This window comes from Hesperophylax consimilis, chromosome 27 (genome assembly GCF_061612785.1).
Source record: "Hesperophylax consimilis isolate HC1 chromosome 27, BYU_Hcon_1.0, whole genome shotgun sequence".
NCBI lineage: Eukaryota > Metazoa > Arthropoda > Insecta > Trichoptera > Limnephilidae > Hesperophylax > Hesperophylax consimilis.
This window is the reverse complement of record NC_142862.1, coordinates 19,128,567-19,147,860: the sequence shown is the minus strand read 5'-3', so window position 1 is coordinate 19,147,860 and position 19,294 is coordinate 19,128,567. Positions and strand designations below refer to the sequence as shown.

The following is a 19,294-nucleotide window of genomic DNA, read 5'->3' as shown; positions in this document are numbered from 1 at the left end:
AGCCTTGGGCAAAACCTCGATGAACGAGGTTGTGTCTCGCCTTAAGAATTGCTTTAGGAAGTATAGGAAGGCTGGTAATTCGCGCGGGCGCGTTAGACCTGTCCAGACCTGTCAAAAAACTTCCGAAAGAATAAGTTCTGTAACTTACTAAAATTACGTTAAGTGACTTTTGGTGTCGTTTACATTGGGAATTTGGCCAAACTCGCCTTCAAGAGCGATTTACAGGAAAAAAACTTACGAGTCTAACCCCAGCCTTAGAACATTAACAAATAACATTTGAGTTTAAACAAACATACACTGGCATAATGAAGAAACTGATTAGATTACTTACCATTTCTTGTAATGAATTGAATTTGCAGCAACAATTTTTAAGAACACTATTACTTATATTGGAACTTATTTTTTTAACTTAGTAAACAAATAAAAGTAAACACTTTATTAATAAAGTTTAGTCGTTCCGATTGAGGTTAGGTTTTGCTAGACGCTAGACGTTAGTCGAAACAAAGCGCGCGCAAGCGTCACACGTGGTTACACGAAATGTGTCATAATAATATGAAAGGTGGCGGCCAAAGCGCGCGCCGGTGGCGGTGCGCGGTGACGCGGTAACATTCGAATTTTCGATGCGTTCGTTCCCGAATAATGCGTTTGCAGTCAAACAAAGTATTATATTAAATTAATTAAATATTGAAAGTACTTAAATAAAATTTATATTGTGACAAAAAATATATAAAAACATTATGTTTAACAATTTTAATTAGTGGTCCACCTAGGTCCTGGATGGGCCCAGGACCTAGGTAGTCATGACCCCCCCTAGGCTGGGGCCCAGGGGGGGGGGTCATGACCACCGTGACCCCCCCCCTGGATCCGCCACTGCGCCTATATCATTTTCAAAACATTCACATGGAGATTCTTCTTCTGATGGTTGATTAATTGTCAAATTATTGTCTATTATGTTTTTGTACCACTGCAGGGTTTCCATACACTTCCACTCTGCACCAAAGTGTTTACAGAGTAAATTGTCCACATCGATAATTTTGTGTTCGTTCACTTTTATTCCTATCGCTACGGGTGCTGCATTTATGTCTTCAAAATTATGTTTTTTTTAGAATTGATTTTTCTCCTGCAACGTTATTATTGTAAGATAGTTCACCTTTTACAAAAATCTGATTTTTTTTGGTTTTACGCAGTGTAAATCTCTTGCATTGAGAAATTTTGAAATGCAATTGTCCAGTTGCTTTTATGTGAAGTTTTGCTTCATCCTTCCAATTAAAAGGCTTCCAGTCACTTCCAATTGTTTTTAAAGAACCACGTGTTTTAAAAATGTCATGGTATTCTTCTACGTTTATTATCGTAGCTTTCTTTTTCAAATCTTTTTCAATAAGACCGAATACCCGGTCTGCCGGGAGGAAAGAATGTCCTGTAACGGGACTTGGTGATTAATGCTGGAGCATCATTGTGCAACTATTTTGCACACATTGTTAACATAGTTAAATTTTTATTTTGGCCTGCACATTCGTCTGCCACCAACCTAATGTTGTTGAAGCCCACCAATGATTTGGTTTTCAGCTCATTGAAGATTATCGAAGCCACTTCATTTGATGATTTCCTTCCTGGGTTTTCATTCCAAGTGTATATTGAGACATTATCTGGAGATAGATGGTCTTTCGACGTGCCAGTCACGACAACTAGATTGTAGCAATACAATTGTCTAGAATAATAAGCCGACTGGTCGCTGACTTTTGGTAAAACTAAGTTCTTATGGCAGTCGAAAGACATAAGAAAAAAATCGTCTGGTTTATCTTTCAAGTATTGAAAGAATCAATCAGCTTGTTTTTTATGTAGTGTTGATTTGAAAACAAGATCATCCCTTTTAATTACATCCTTTTCAATTTTCAGTTTTTCTTTTAATTCGATGCATGTACTGCATTCGTCTGTACTAGGACTTGAAAAACTTATATTAAAGTTTGTATTGAAGACATTCCTAAAATAAGATTCTTTCACTTTTAAATCGTCAAGTACTTGACTATTGTACATTTTCCATATTTTAGAAATGCTAAGACTTGAATCCAAATAAATTCTTGTACTTCTAGCGCGTGTGTAGTGAGACTCAGTTCCTTTGAGCCCCTTAATGAAATTTTTTACCGACTCTAGTTTTTTTTTCAAATAATGAATCCTTTCTCGAGCCACCCCTCGTTTCTAAGGGCACCAAACAATTATTTTTTTGAATCTTTTAAACACTCCAATAACTCTATGCTTGGTAATGTTCAATGCAGACAAAAATGTGTTTCTGCAGGTAGGCAGGTTATTTCCGGCTGAATTTAGGATGCTATATTGAAATGTGGATAATTTTGGTTTACTTGGTTGCTGAATTCCATTGCGGCGTCTTTTGGGTGGGCGTACTCTGCAAAACTTTAATATAAAAGCATCTTGTTTGTCTTTTGCTGGGACGGAGTAGAATGCGTCATGGAACTTCTTTAAATCATTCATCGTTAATAGCCTACACTGTAAGCCACGGCGATGATCACACGTTGGATATCTGGGAAAGCCTTTTGACGAATACCTAAGTTAAGTAAAAACATGAAAATATGAATTATTTGATTCAATAATAAATAGCAAATAAATGCATTTAAATCTTGTCCTTTACAAAAATAAATTAGTTAAAAAAATATGAATGTAATACCATTTTTAAATTTTATGTATCGATTGAACCACCCCGCAATTCGCACATGACATTTGAACAAATTCGGCTGGTTTTAAAATCAAACAATAGTGCCATTATTTCAATAGGAAACATTTCTAATTTTAATTTTATTCATCAAAATATGTTTATTAGTCTTAAAAACGCAAGATTCGAAGTTCATATCGTCGTATTTATATAAGAAAACCTCATTGAAATGAGTACAGATTTGGAATAGTATTACGGGTGAACTGACTTACTTTAACGTCTTTTCTTTAGCTCGTTTCCAATTTTCGGGGTTGATTAGGCGCTTGCGAGCATTAGTAATCTCCATTTTATCCAATTTTGATCAATATAGTGCTGGTAAACTTAAATAAATCTCAAATTTCGTCCTAAAACTGTCAACCTTCTTTTACATTCGGCGGTTGGTGACTGACTGTCAAAACAACAGCCGCCATGACACTTTTTGTGATGCTTTTGTATTGTATGTCCGAGTTTGTTGCGAACATGAGTAGCAGGTGTCCGCTTTTGAAACAAAGTGTAAACTTTAACATGCGATTTCTTGTATTTATAGTCCGTTTTTGATAGACTTTCACAGTTATTCAGTAAGAGAATCAGACATACTACCATAATCAATCAAAATATGCATTTTGGAAAAAGTGGTGTATGTCCCACTTTGATACTGAGCTCCTCATATGTCCCTAGGTATATACATGACTTGAATTCACAGAAAGACCAAAGCGAACACGTGCTACCGCATCTGTCTCTGTAATTTTACACGCAGATGGAGGCGGCAGTTCGAATTATTAGACCTTAAGTATTTAGTCAATAGTTTCATAGGTCCCACAATAAAAAATTAGAAAGTCAACTTGGAAATACACCCATCAAGTCGTAATCCGAAATGGGTGTATTGTTAAACCAGCGACCCGGCAATAAAAACCTTCGCCGAAGGCTAGGCTATATTGTAATTGTTTGAAGGTCTTTTGTACAAATTTTAACATCTTTTAAAATAATAATAACTCTAGCGGTGAGGATGGCGATGCCAGCACCACGGATTCAGACAACGTACCAAAGTGGTGTAAAGCGGAACCACTTTAGTTCCAGCACCCCACGACAGGCGCGCTACGGTCGCTGGATTGCGCAGCTGAAGACAGTCCCGAGTCAGACAGTACCCAGTACCCAGTCAGAGAGTGATCATCTCGCCCGCCCCTTGGGGCGGTCGCCGAGGAAGCTGCCCTCTCGGCAGTTCTCATCTCGCCTCAACAGCTGAAGACAGATTCCGCAACCAACAGTTGATTTTTTTTTGGCACCCGACAGTCATCATCTCGCCTCCCCTTGGGGCGGCCGCCGAGGCGCCTCCGCCCAGGAGGCTGCCCTCTCGGCGGTCACGATCTCGCCTAGTTCTCGACAGTTCACATTTCCGCACTCGACAGTCATCATCTTGGGAGTCATCATCCTGCTCTCCCCCTTGGAGCGGCGCCGAGGCAGCTGCCGACCAGGGAACTGCCCTAGCAGAAGTTACCGTCTCGCCTCCGCCGAGAAACTTCCTGCTCTCCCCCTTTAGAGCGGCACCGAGGCTCTTCCGACCAGGGAGCTGCCCTAGCAGAAGTTACCGTCTCGCCTCCGCCGAGAAACTTCCTGCTCTCCCCCTTTGGAGCGGCGCTGAGGATATCCCTACGAGGAAGCTGCCCTCTCAGGAGTCGCTGCCTGCCGACTCCGCCCTTCGGAGCCTTGGCCCAGGCTGAACTGATTCCGCCCTTCGGATCCAACCCAAGTTGCCGCTTGTGTGTGTCGGTGATAAGTGCGAACTTGGAGATCCGCGGCTCCAGATAAGAACTATAATTTACAACTAGTATTAAGCTAGATTAAGATTAACCCTTCTTTATACATTTTTTAAAAATAAATTTGAAAGTTTTTAAAGTGTTTTGTAACTTCTTTTTTTTGTACTCGTTCCTCCTTTTCTTTAGCTTGAATAGTATTAATTATTAAACTCCCCTTGAGTATAGTTATAACAAGGAGCTAGTCATTTTTGGAGCCGGTTCCTATTGAATTTTGTTTTTCAAGTATGCAAATCATGAGAGTCGAAAAAATATCAGAATAAGTGCCCTACAGATGAGTGGTTTACCCAGTAGTCTATCAACGGATTTTTTAAAACAAACAATTACAACGGCTTGACAAGGAAGTGATTTTCGACGCGGTGGTTTCGTTTAATATCTGACCAGGCCAGTTTTGTGTGGACGATTTTTTTGTAGAGATGACCGTCGATATTGCAGTGACTGCGATGGCTGACACAATATTTTGGAGGAACTGTTTCCTTATCCAGAATTACGCGAGTTACACGTTATCCTTATTTTATCCCCCCCTCCTAATGAAATATATTTTTTTAAATTAGGCGATTCAAACGATCAAATGGTTTGATGGAACTGGTTTCAAAAGTAACAACATAAAAAATAATAGATGATTCGGAGTCCAGTAATTAGAGCCTGGAACAGCAGTATTAGATATCTACCATCGCTATCGTCTCTGGTCAAGGTTCTTAGCCCGTCATTCTACGGGTCGGTAAATAATCAACATAAAACGAATGCTGCAAGACCCTGTGCAGAAAATTAAGGTAGCTATAATAAGTATAATATATGTCTACAATACAGCGTAGTTCTGTGTGGAACTTTTCTGTGCTGCCAGTTGACAGTTCACGTTGGTGAACGGTGATGGTTTTCGCCAACGTATAACCTCTGTTAGCGCCAAGATCATTTGATGTGTTCACGAAAAACGACACTGGTCGGCTGGTCGACCTACATTGGCGGCCAACGCGTCGCAACGGCCAAAGTGTGAAAGGTTTTTGAAAATCAACCAATTTTTTTTTTTTTGAGAATCTACCGAAATTTTTGTAAATCTACCAAAATTTAGAAAAATCTGAAATTTTCAAAAATCAACCAAATAGTTAATATCTATAGAAAACGAACTAAAATTTTCGAATTCTGGGATCATTTTTTAATTTTAATTTTTATCCAACCCCCCCCCCTTCCAATGGTTTTTTGAAATGTAACGACCTTCCGATTTTTGTCCTTAATCTACCGAGTTTTTCAATCAAATCTACCGGTTATCATTTTCGCGGCATGGTATCACTGCCACTCTAACTCATGAAAAGCTTATCTTTATATAGGAGACTGGTTTATTTATGGATAACCATTATGATGTTTTATTATTTTTTCATTATTTGTGTTATTATTACAGAAATCAAAACAAAAATAAAAAAAATGAAAGTGTAAAGTATTTATTTATTTAAAGACATACACAGTAAAATAAGATACAGAAGGATATATTAGTAGTTTAGAAAAAAATATTTTAACCAAACATTTAAAAAGTAAACATTATTTAGTATTGCCATCTATCGAGGAGAAAGTAAGCTAACAATATAATCGCGTATTTTTCCCAATTTTCATCAAGTATTTAATAGTTCTACTTCTTGCTGCAACGATCGCTACTGAAAATATTTTTCTAATTTATGGAAAAGTTTCACATCTGACATGTTTATGTGGATATGGCTGGATTGTTGCCCTGTTACCAAATCGGAATCCGTCGATCGCCATTTTCGATATTCCTGGCAGCACATAAATTTTAACCTTCATTTCATTGAGTATTTGACGTTTGCGTTTGTTATCGGCGGTGGAATTAATTAATAAACTATTAAATAAGGTAAATTTACAATATTGTTAACTGCGTATAATCGAGAAATCTCATCATTGCAAGCTTGGCATTTTTTATTACACGGCTTACGTCTTTTTCCCGACCTTAACAAATGATTTAGGCCTGGACTTATTTGATTTTCTTATTATTTCATGTTTGTTTATATTTTGAATAACGCTTATATTTCAAAACTTCATATTGAAAGTTTACCAAAGTGGTTTATTTTAACAAATGTGTGTTTTTATGAGAATCCTTCATTATTCATGATCATCTATTGCTTCCATTTTAATTTCTTTCTTACCCAAATTATAAACAACATAGTAAACTAACCTACAACTGTAAATGCTACCATTTTTTAAAGTTGATTTTCGTTCTACGTGGCTCTGGACATCTTGTAAATGCCCAATTAAAATGAGAATGCATACTCTATTTCTCTTCTCGGGTAGAATTGAATTGCCTCCTCACTTCTTCATGCTGAGGTTATTCAGCCAGACAATGGCAATCGGGAGTTGTTCACCACACATGTTCCTCCGGGAAAATGGTGTAGGAGAATTCTTCTACGATGTGTTCTATTCAATGATATTATAAAATATATAGACACGTTGTAGAGATCTCAAAGCGGCAAGCAAAAGATACGACACGGTTGTACTTTTGATTTAATAGTTTTAGTACTAAACATTCCCGTATTGCGTGAGGTTGTGAGCTTTAACCAAATTGTGTAAATGAGTGCTAAAACACCCTCGTGTGTGATGAGAAAGTTTTCATTACATGGTAAAATCTAGTAAAAGTCAAGGAATAAAATTTCATTTGAAAATATGCACATGCAAATTACTTATTTTATATTATTTATACAATTATTTCCCGAGGATTTTAAGTGCCATTATAAGAAGTGAGATAGTGTACGTAGCAACTCATAAGTATAAAGAGAGCCTACTATCAGTAGGTCATCTCATATAGTGGTCCGTATTCATCTTAGTATGTAAGGGAGTAAGCTCAGCATCATCTTATTCACACCGGTGATGTAGGATGTATTATTCATTGCAACTTTTAAATACGAAAACACCGGCCGGTCCTAAATCTATTTTGTTCATAAACACATATTCTTTGAATATCTATCTTTGTCATACACAAACAACGTTTGAGATAAGAATTTACTGGAAACGGAAGTGTGTTTGTTACTTGCCACATTTGTTTTAATTTTTTGAGACAATAACATGTCTAGATGCATTATAATGTCATTGGTTCTGTTGTTTGAATTTGTCCACATTTTGCACAATGCAGATTTATTTAGGCTCCATTTATGCATCATATATGCACAGCGACTGTGCACCGGGTACGGCTTAGTGTGGTCTTCCGAGGAAGAGAATCTTAGCAGTCTACATTAAGGTGCTTGTTTTGCACGTCTGAGGTCTGCCAGTGAGTTCGCCATGACCCTTCAGAGGAGTGTCGTGACTGAAGCAGACTTCCTTCAGTCTAAAAGGTTTTCCTGGATGTTAGGCTGTTAATATTGGGCAGAGAGTGAAGCGAATCCATTGCTCAGGGAGTGGAAACATGACCTGTGATAGCCATCCCAAGCTAAGATGTGAGCTACTGTGCTCAGTCTGAATGACACTGGTGAACAGTCACGAACGGTGCCTCCGAGATACAGGTTGCATCTCAGAGTATTTAGACCTCACCACAACACTCGCGGGTTCTGTTGGGGTGGACCTTCTATTTCCCTAGATATTTGTGGGACCAAAAATGGACCATTCAAACAAAAAAACTAGGGGCTTTGGGGAACCTAGGGGGAGTGGAGAGGAGAGCTGAGGCCACCTCGGTGGACTCTTCCCTCGTGGGGCCTTCAAGAACTCAAACAAAGGGCACTTTTGATGGGAAAGCTCATACCACTACAGGATCGTCTGGGGGAAACAAGGAAGAACACAATGGGCCTCCGCTTTGAGAATTCAAATAATAGATTGTTGATTTGGTCTGAATTTTTCTACTCTGAAAAGTTGACAAAACAGATGATTAGTTGCAGAGTGGACAAATGCGTTGGGTTCCACACAGACATCACAGGTTCAATACTATGCTAGCTAAGTCTTTTTTAAGAACTTTTCCTGCTTACGATAATGGAAGTAGGAGGAATTTAAATATTGCCAGGTTATTATTACTGATACATTCTGCCTGTAATCATCTCATACATTATGAGTATTTGTATGTTAATAACATGTAAAAATTCCAGATTCAGATGTGCTCCTAGCCGTGAAGATGTCGAAAGCCAATCAGGTAATTTCTAGTCGCGACTCTGCTAGTGAGGAGAGCGCCGAGGAAGGGGAGAGCTATAGCATACAGGATGGAGAAGGTAAGAACCACTTTTTTGTGGCCAAATTCAGATATGTTCCTTGACGTGAAGATGTTGAAAGCCGACCTAGCACTTTCTAGTCGCGACTCTGCTGGTGAGGGAGCGCCGCGGAAAGGAAGAACTTTAGCATACAGAAACCATTAATAATAAACATTTTCTAATAATTCTTTCTGAAATATATAATCTACTTCATTTGGCTCAGGATTAGAAAGGTCCTGTGTAAATTGGCGACATGGGTATTAAATGAACTTATGTGTGTTGTTCCAGTGGTAGAGCAGTGGGAGTGCGCAGGGGAGGGAGAGGGGCAAGAGGAAGAGCAGCCCCTGGGACAGCAGCACCGCGACGAGATCCGAGCCGCCCTGTCGGCGGGCCAGAAGACCATCACCCTGTCAGCGGATGACACTAGTCTGGAGGCCAAGATAGCCGAGATAGTCCGCCAGTCCAGGATGCATGAGCAGGTAAGAACCAATCACTAGACACAAATTGGTATTAGTAAAGGCAATTCAATATACCATCTAATAGCTATCTATAGAACGCATGGCTCAAATATTATTACGTTTATTAATGACCTCAAATACATATTATTAAAATTAAAAAATAAACTTTGCTTCGTCGTAGGGGATTTTAATGTTAATATTAATGAAAAAATAGAAAATAATAACAAAAATGAATATGTACATCAATTGTATGACTGAACAAAATTTTATATCTTGCATAAATAAAAATACTAGGGAAATAAAAGAACATACTCCATCTTGTTTAGACCACATTTGGACAAATGTAAACATTAAAGATCTTCAAAAAATGAAATCAATTGTTTGGAAAACTAACATAACTGATCATCACTCATGCTTACTTCTGTATAATAATAATATTAAATGACTATTCTCTCTGAAAAATTATAAAAGGAGGATTGGAATAATGTTTTAAACAGTGATGATACTGAAATTTGTTCGACTAACTTTGAAAATATTATGTCACAACACATTAAAAATTCGACAACTGAGATAACAACACACATAAAATCAATATTAAGATGTTTAAAGCCTTGGATTACCAAAGGACTTATTATATCTATCAGAAATAAAGAAAAACTTTACAAAATAACTTTAAAAATCCCCAAGATGAAAAAGCATATATTTTCTATAAAAAATATAAAAATAAATTAACATCTTATATTAAAAAAAGCAAAGAAGAGTATTTTAAAAATAAAATATTATCTTCAGAAAATAACCATAAACAAATGTGGAAAACTGTTAATTTCGCCATAGAAAATACAAAAAAAACACAAAACATTAAGTACATTGAACATGATAAAAAAATTATAGATGCCAATATACAGCCTAAACAATGTGCAAACATATTTAATTCCTTTGCAAATGTTGGGAAAAATCTTGCGAAAAATATTCATCAGCCTTCAAACCAAGAAAACCATAAAAATAAAAATATACAGAAACGTAATATACTTTCAATGTTTGAAACAACAACAGAATGTGAAATCTCGAAAATAATAGAAAATATGAAAGGAGGTTCGTCTCCCGGTTTTGATTCTATTACGACACACATGTTAAAAACTATGAAACCTTACTTAATAAAACCTATCACTCATCTAATAAACTTAAGTTTAACAAATGGAATTTTTCCAATGAACTACAAAACCACAATAATCTCACCTATTTACAAATCTGGAGATCCACATCAAGCAACGAATTATCGCCCAATATGTCTAATTTCTAATATAGGAAAGATCTTTGAAAAAATAGTAAAAAAACAATTGGTAAATTTTCTAGATAATAATAAAATATTACACAAAAACCAGTTTGGCTTTATAAAATCACTCAGCACACAAGATGCTATTGCTAACGTAACTTCATACATTTACGAATCATTAGATAAAGGTAAAAAATGTGCGGGTATATTTATTGACCTTAGAAAGGCATTCGATAGCATATCCCATGAGATGCTATTAAAAAAATTGAATAATATCGGCATAAAAGGCAACGCGATTAAATGGATCACCGACTACTTAAAAAACCGTCCTCAAGTAGTAAAAATCAATCGTGTTAATAGTGATCAAGAGATTACAAGCTTTGGAATCCCCCAAGGTACAGTGCTTGGACCAATTCTATTTACTATATATGTAAACGATATTTTTTTTCAATCTTTACATGGTCAAATTACGTCATACGCCGATGACACAGTATTAATAATAAGTGATAAGACTTGGGAAAAAGTAGAATTAAAGGCCACAGAAGACATCAACACGCTCAAGAATTTTTTCGACACTAATTTACTGTCACTTAATAATGAAAAGACATTTGTAATTCCATTTGCAATCCATACAAATGATACTCCTAAATATTTTAACATTGTCATACATAATAATACTAAAATTCACAGCCAAAACTATTGCAAATCAAACTGTACACTACTAAAAACAACAAATAAAATTAAATATCTAGGAGTAATTATTGATAAAAATCTGAAATGGAAGGAACAAATATGTCAAGTAGTAAACAAAATTAGAAAATTAATATATATATTTTTAAGAATTAGAAACTTTCTTTCGATAAAAAATCTATATTTAATTTACTATGCCTTAGTTCAATCCACTTTACAATACGCTATTATTAGTTGGGGATCCGCGTATAAATGTAACCTTCTTCCAATTGAAATTATACAAAGAACAATTATTAAAATTATATTAAAAAAATCCTTTGACTACCCAACAGAACGCCTGTTTGAAGAATTTCAAGTACCTACATTTAAAGACCTATATATTAAAAACTCATTAATACAAATTATAAAAGAAAAAGATAAATATCAATTTTTAAATGAAAACAGAACGCGACTTAGACATGTTTTTCTATGCCTAAAACTAAATACGTCTTTTGCACAACATCATTATACTTACCAGGGAAGAACTTTTTTCAATCGTCTACCAGAAGAAATCAGAAGCATTAGTGATAAAACCCAAATACTGCTCTCTGTCAAGAGACACTTTAAAAATATTCTGAAAAAAAAAAAAACTTCTGTCACTTAATTAATCCCACAAATATCCTTTTGTTTTCCATAACTTCCTTTCTTTTTTAAAATTTATTATATTAATATATTATCCTTCACTACTATCAAAAAAAATACTACAGCAAACGTACATTTATGTACAATGAATTATTTAAGTACTAACTAACAACAACATTTATGTACACTCCCCTTCCATACACAAGCAAATGCTTTCAATGGAAGAGTAGTAAAAAGACCCAAGATGTAAAATGAATTATGTACAATGTAAACATATTATTAAAAATAAAAAATAATTACAAAAAAAAAAAAAAACGTTAAAATCTATGTGATCATTACACAAGCGAAAAAAAATTGATGTCTTTATCTCAAAAATATATTTTTTTGTCTTGAAAAATTTTTCTTTCGGACCAGTGAAATAAGATATTTTTATTGACTTTTTAACCCTTCCGTTGCCACCAGAGGCACCTAAAATCTCTAATATTACTATCCTCTGATTTTAAATGAATACTTTATAGTTTTGGTATTTTTTTGTATTTCTACAACCCTGTGAATACATAAATATAAACTAAAATACTAGATTAAAACTTAAAAAAATATTTTGTAATAAGTAGGTATTTTGCCGCAAATAATATTCGTTGGTCGCTGGGACCATACCCACAGCAAAATACGTGGGCGAAAAATGTACCATCTCACTCGCAACTTTGGGTTAGGCGCGCAACCTCACTCGCTTGCGCTAATACGAAAGTTGCGTGAGGGGATAAGTTCAGTAAGTGCCGCAGTCTGGCTGCCAGCAGGTACCAACGTACCTAGTAAAGTAAGTCAGTATAACTCAAAGCCTCCGGCCGCGTTTGTTGATGAATGAATAGTTTTTTTTATTAAATTAACTATGTATTGACAATTATTTCATGAAAACACAAGCCATAAGAATAATCTATTTACATAAAGATTGTGGCCTGGATTTGATTCGATTTTTATACAAATCTACAGTTTTATTCTGAGTGTACGAGACAATATACCGTCCGTACAATAACTGTAGATACGAAGGTAGCTGGGTACACTTGCCAGCGTTTTCAGTCTTTGTAGATGTTGCAGAGGTTTGTGGTGGAGTTTAAAGCCACTATCAGAGAGGAATTTATTTCCAGATCTGAGCTGACGAAAAGAATTTATTACTGGCAAAAACTGAATTTAATACTGAATAAAAACACTTGAAAATATTTCTTGAGACTTGGAGACTTGGAGATGGTTTTTCAGGAGAGAGGATTCCCTCTCAGAGGTAGTTGTTGAACTGAACTTGTATGGAATTCGATTCTCTATTTATAGAACGTTTTCAAATCGAGCCCTCTCGGAGGAGTTCTATCCTCTTTAGTGAGGAGTAAAATGGTTAGGTATTTTTCCTCTCTGCAATTATCTTGTTGAGAGGAAAGTTATATTTTAATATGATACCTTTAACCAAGTCAGTTCATCTACCAAAACCATCTCCCCCAGTCTCGTTTATTTATTTTATAATAAATTATACAAATTTTCATATTGGGTTTGAAGTTAAATATCTTTGGTTTGAACATTTCCCAAAGAGTAACAAATATATTTAGGTATAATTTTTCATGTTATTATGTTAGCATATAATCATTTCTTGGTGTTGATATTTATTCCGTAGTTATATTTTGCATCATTTTTCCGTAAATTGAGTCTGATGATATCACAATTAGTCACATTTGAATTTGTAATCATTGTTTGATCAGAAATTCAATGGGACATGCTGGGCTGTGATTGGTTGAAGACGGCGGCCATCATGGAATTCCATCCGGGGAGTAGTGGAGGGGGTTCTACGTAAATACTGAGTCGCTTCCCTAGCAGTGGTCATTTCGTGGGTTGGTGGCTCCGAGTGAGGTGGTGGATGGTTATTTTCAGATGTGTTTCAGGTTCTGCTATTATATTGCTATGTAATTATCTTGATTAATCACATATAGCACATCATTTGATTGAGTAATTATGATGTAAAGATTTCCAATTGTGTCGGCGACACGGTATCAAGCGGTTTCGGGGTTTGAGTGTTCTTGTGATTTTTGCGTAAATATGAATTCTCTTGAAAAATTCTGGAGGTCTGGATACGTATGATACACTGAGTAAACAACAGGAAGGAAAAAAAAAGAGGATTTTAAAAAACTCTGTAAAGTCCGTGTAACGCAGGGAGTTTCTGCTTGTTTGCAATAAAATTTATGATTTGATGGGGAAAATGGCATTAATATGACAAAATGCGTGGGGTAACAGAGTCACCCCTCATGGCACCTAAAGTTTTGTTTTGCATCTTGGCATGCCGGAGGTTAACACTTGCTGGAGCAAAAGGCATGCCCGGAATGAAGTTCTGCAAAGATTGCTTTTTGCTGAAGGTTTGTTATTTCTAGAATAAAAATTTCTTTTGTTACATGCTATCAATTTTTGTCTGTTTCAGGGCCGCCCAAGTCAACAGCAGCAACAATACATAGAGATAGTGAATGGGTCAGACGGGGGAGAAGAGGTACAGGAGGAGGGGGAAGAGCAAAGGGTGGTGGAGATCGACCTCATGAACTTCCGACTAGTCAGGTGAGAAACAGATTCAAATCAATCTGATCAAAAACTGCTACTAAGGATTATATTAAAATGTCACCCATCTCACCCTTCAGACCCACTTTTTAAAAAATTCGCAATCCTAGACATTAGACAATTATACGTTAAGACAATTCTTATACACATAAGGAAAAATGATTTAACACTCAAAACTCAACACAATATTTGCACCCGCTACTCATCACACCAAAAATGTAAAATTCCTCCAACAAAAACAGCCTTCGCCCAGCGACAGTTCTCTTATATAGCGCCTAAAATGTTCAACTTACTGAGTATTGATATTAAGACATCGAAAACTGATGATCTTTATGCCATTAGTGTACAGAACTGGTTATTTGCTCAAGGAAGGAAATATTATAAAGAATACCTTACAACTTAATAGTGTTCTTATTTTTCGAGTAAAAATTTTATCTCTAAATTAAGACCGATTGTAGACATGACAAAATCAACTATTTTCGACACACACGAACTCTGTTGTTCATTTCCAAAACAATATTTTTTCTAACTAGAATTTATTTTAAAAACGTTTGCCTGAAAACAGTAAGATGGCGGTAATGTAAATCTTCGTTATAAAAGTTATGAATTTCAGTTACCAGATGGCACTATTTTTTTTGTATTATTTATTTAATTAGTTTATACTACGTTAGAATTTAAACGAATATATACAAGGTAACATTTAATTTAATTGTATGTATTTTAATATTTTTACAGAAAGCCTGACATTTCATTTTATATTATTATTATTTCTTCATATATCTTTAGTCCTGATTTTCCATATTATGACATGTATGATGATGTATGTGCCAATTTCTTAATTATGTATATCTCTATTAAAAACATTTTGGCATTTGGTTTTACATAGTAATTTTATAGTGAATAGCTCACAAGAGTCCCAACTGCTCCGGTCTGGAGCCAGTGAGACTATGGCATCCCCAATTGGGGTATGTTGTTTGGCTGAAGGTAAGTGGGTAAGGGAAGGAGATGGGGAAGAGGAAGGTGGGGAAGTACCTGGCCATTTAGATCTAGTCACTAAACACGGCTAAAGCCATTTGGAGAAACGTTTCAATTCTGAATGGTGGTCCTACACCAAGGCGATACTGGGAGTATCTTCTACTCTGGAACGTGCCGCAAATATAGTATTTATTAATTTAATTAATAAATTGTGAAATAACACAAATCAATCAAATAAAATTTATTTGCGTACACAGGGTTCGAACCCGCGACCTTCGGAATGGGAGTCCAAAGCCTTACCACCCGGACTACGCCGGCCGGCATTGTAAAAAATATACCTACATCTGGTCAAAAAACAGAGAACCTGTGTTCTTTCTCCCTCGGTCAACAAAACCGTTATAAATAACATTATTGTTTTCTAAGGCCCACAGAAATAAAAAAAACATTGCGGCTCCGACCGAATGTTTCAGTTTGTAGTATGTAGACCTCAGAACAGGTATAAAACTTATTGAGGACTATGGAAATGGAACAAAAATAAATACAAATAAACTTTTTCAAAGTAATATATTTTAAAAAAAGAATCGGAATGTGGCCTGAAACGGCTTTAGCCGTATTAGGTGACCGAATCTGTATAGCCAGGTATTTTCCCATATTCCTCTTCCTAGCATCCCATATTTGTATGCCCGACTTCCGATTGTTGTCGGTAAATGCGCCCGAGTCAAAGGACTCGAAGCGTCACGGCATAAATAAACCAATCACTGACTGGTTGGACTGAGTTACTCGCGAAGTTGCACGAGTGTGTGGGCACGCACTTCGAACTTCGGCTAACTTCGTCGAGGACTTCGTCGAAGCGTCGAAGCGAGTAGTGTAGCGGCCGCTTTATTAGTCTACTATAATAATATTGCTATTGTTACAATAATATTGCAATTTTGCCGTGCTAAAAACACTTTATTCAACTTCTCGAAATTAGATGTATATTTGTAGGAAATATAATTGGCATCTGATTATAATATTTACAATAATGTTTTCATTTTAAAAAAAATTTTTGAATACCACACTAGAGTCCCAACTGCTCCCGTCTGGAGCCAGTGAGACTATGGCATCCCCAATTGGGGTTGTTGTGAGACTGAAGGTATTGTGGACCTCGAAGGAGATGACGGGTGTATGATGATGTATATATATATATTTATATTTTATTTTTATTTTTTTAGAACATTTAAACATTAAATTATATGTTAAAATATATAATGTTACATTACATATTATAATATATAATACTTTATCTTGTCTTCAAATCTTGAACCACTATTATTTATTTTTATTTTATAATATTTTCATAAAATGAGAATTTGTACCCGCTAATCCGATGTCAGCGAGAGATTAGTTCAACAATATTTTATGTATTCAACTATACTGCTACAACTAAGTAAAATGCATAAAAAGTGCCAAAATGCCGTCGTGTGTAATGACTAATGAGAAATGGTTTGCTTTAACAATTTAATAATAAGGTAATATTTGTATATCGCAGTTTTGTGTTATTTCATTTCAAGTGCGCTTAAAACTATGACAAAATTAAAAATAATCCTACAGTGCTCCTTATAAAATATTGATAAAATAATGTTTAATAAAGAATATGCAGTATACGAGTATACAAGGTAATGAAAAGATAACAAAAATTAACAATAATAGTGCTGTTATAGCATAGAACAATATTAGTAGAAAGTAACGGTGCTATTATAGCACAAATAAGAATGTCGAAAAATCCTGGGATAAATTTAATACAATGTTATGGATAACATAGGGAAACGAGACAAAATTCATAAACAAATTAAAAATACACCGTACGACATGGAACCAGTGCCGTATCCATAATAATATCCATAGATGTATAGTTCAAGTACTTCATCTTACAATTATAGGCATACCTTCGTAATGTAGTATAAAAAACAAATTAAATATGAATATAATTACGTTGTGGAAGAAAAATTTTTTTTTTGAAGTTAAAAAAGGATGAAGGGGCCCCGAGACGTGCATTGCCTAGAGGCTCCGACATGCTTAATCCGGCCCTGCATGGAACAACTTAATTACTATAAAAAATATAGAAACATCTTCACTATTAGAATAGCTAAAGAATTGTACTATAAAGAAAAACTTGAAAAAAAATAACCCAAAGTAAATATGGAAAATATTAAAAGAAGTTACATACACACAAAAATACAAACAGAAAAATACTATTGAACATCTAAATATTAAATTAATAAATTAGATACCAATACAAGTACAGAAACTGTAGCAAATCATGTGAATAACTTGTTCGCAAGTATAGGAGAAGTTTTAGCGAACCGTAAAAATACAAAATACAAACACACTAACACAAACAAATAGATCAAACATCAATACACAACCGACGCAACACAGATTTATACGCCAATTATACTGTAAAACACTACTAAACTACATTTTTGGCTTTTAAAACTTTGGCTTGTAGAGCATTGACAACATGGTCAGGTTCTCTAATTTTCATACCGCGTTGAATTCGGCTATCCGCTAACTCTGGCAAAAGTGATTCGTTGAAAAACTTTGTCAGGCGTGGTAACACTTTTAGCTCAAATTCATTGTCAGGATATATTCTTATTACTTCTACTCCACTTTCAGAATAAATTATAATGTCACAGAAGTCCTTTCTTGTAATGAATAATTGTCCTTGAACTTGAAATGAATAATTATGTGACTTCTTCAACACAAGTATTCCATTCTGCACGGCAACGAAGATATTATCTTCCAGAGCTGCGTCAAAAATAGTTTTGTTTCCGATTGAGGGCAGACATTTTACTTCCACTATACCATTTTCTCCAACCAATCCATCTGGACTTGCCCCCAAGTATGGCCATTCCTTTCTCACAAAAATACCACATGACGACACTTTTACCTTGTATCTTTCCTCGTACAAGTCAATCGCAGTCTTTTCTTTGATTCTGCCATAGATTATGGCTTTGGTCATGAGGTCTCTCCTCAGAAGCAAATTCTTGACAGTATTGTGTCGGGGTGTAGAATTTCTTAATTTATATATAAATTCCTGTAATATCGAAAAATCTGTTTTTGAAAAAATAATAAAATACACAGATTTAGGAAATGAGTTCAAAAGAATTTGACATTCTCAGACTATAAAAATATTACCATTTGTAATTTCGGCTACTGGCATTATACCTAGCTCTCTTATAAAAAATTTAGGCGTATTAGATCTATCAAAAAATTTATATATAAAAATGAAAAAGTCAGTCATTTTAAATACATGTAGGATTACAAAATATTATCATATTATTGATATTTAATTTAAAAAAAATATGGTATAATTTAATAATAATAATATTTTAATTATAATATATATTTTAATAATTATCATATAATTTAATAAATAATAACTTAATAATATAATCGGTTTGAAAAATGAACAATAACCAAGACTCCGACCATGATAGCGCCATCTGTTGGGATATTTAAAAGAAGCTTTTAGTTCGATGTTCTACCGTATTAAAATTTTCAAATAGGCGCCACCAGACGGCCAATTTTAAAGGTAATTTAAAAATATAAGTTTTCTTTCTTAAATTATAGTATAAAAAATATTAAATTAACTTTAAAAAATGGAAAAATATAATACCAATAATTTATCGTTTAGTTTTGTTAAATAAACGTATCCAAAGTTTTATAATCTGCATTTTAAAAACAAGAACAATTAGTGTTTATGAAAAAATTAAACTACGAACCTATTTTATTTATTTTTTAGTTTTTTTTTTCGTACGTTTAAAGAAAACCCCTTCAGGTATTTTTTGACGATATTCAGCCTTTAATAGTATTTTTTTAAACGCACGTATTACGGTCTGAAAAAGGTCATATTTTCGATTTGATTTTGATAATTACTAAGCCTATGTTAATTTAAAAAATGTATAAAAAAATTTTTACTTGTTGAAAACACTATCATTATCGATTTGCTTAATAATATTATCATTATT

General features: G+C 34.8%; 1 protein-coding gene across 2 annotated transcripts in view; it reads left to right on the top strand.

Moving 5' to 3' along the window:
• The first annotated feature begins 6,220 nt into the window (after positions 1-6,220).
• LOC149410709 (uncharacterized) overlaps positions 6,221-19,294 on the top strand; it is a 33,525-nt gene continuing 20,451 nt past the window's right edge. For both annotated transcript variants that reach the window (XM_089648010.1, XM_089648009.1), the window contains exons 1-4: positions 6,221-6,373; positions 8,586-8,705; positions 8,973-9,163; positions 14,179-14,309. In XM_089648010.1, the coding sequence (XP_089504136.1) occupies positions 8,612-8,705; positions 8,973-9,163; positions 14,179-14,309 (416 nt within the window). In that variant the 5' untranslated portion in view covers positions 6,221-6,373; positions 8,586-8,611. The remainder of the gene's footprint in view (positions 6,374-8,585; positions 8,706-8,972; positions 9,164-14,178; positions 14,310-19,294) is intronic.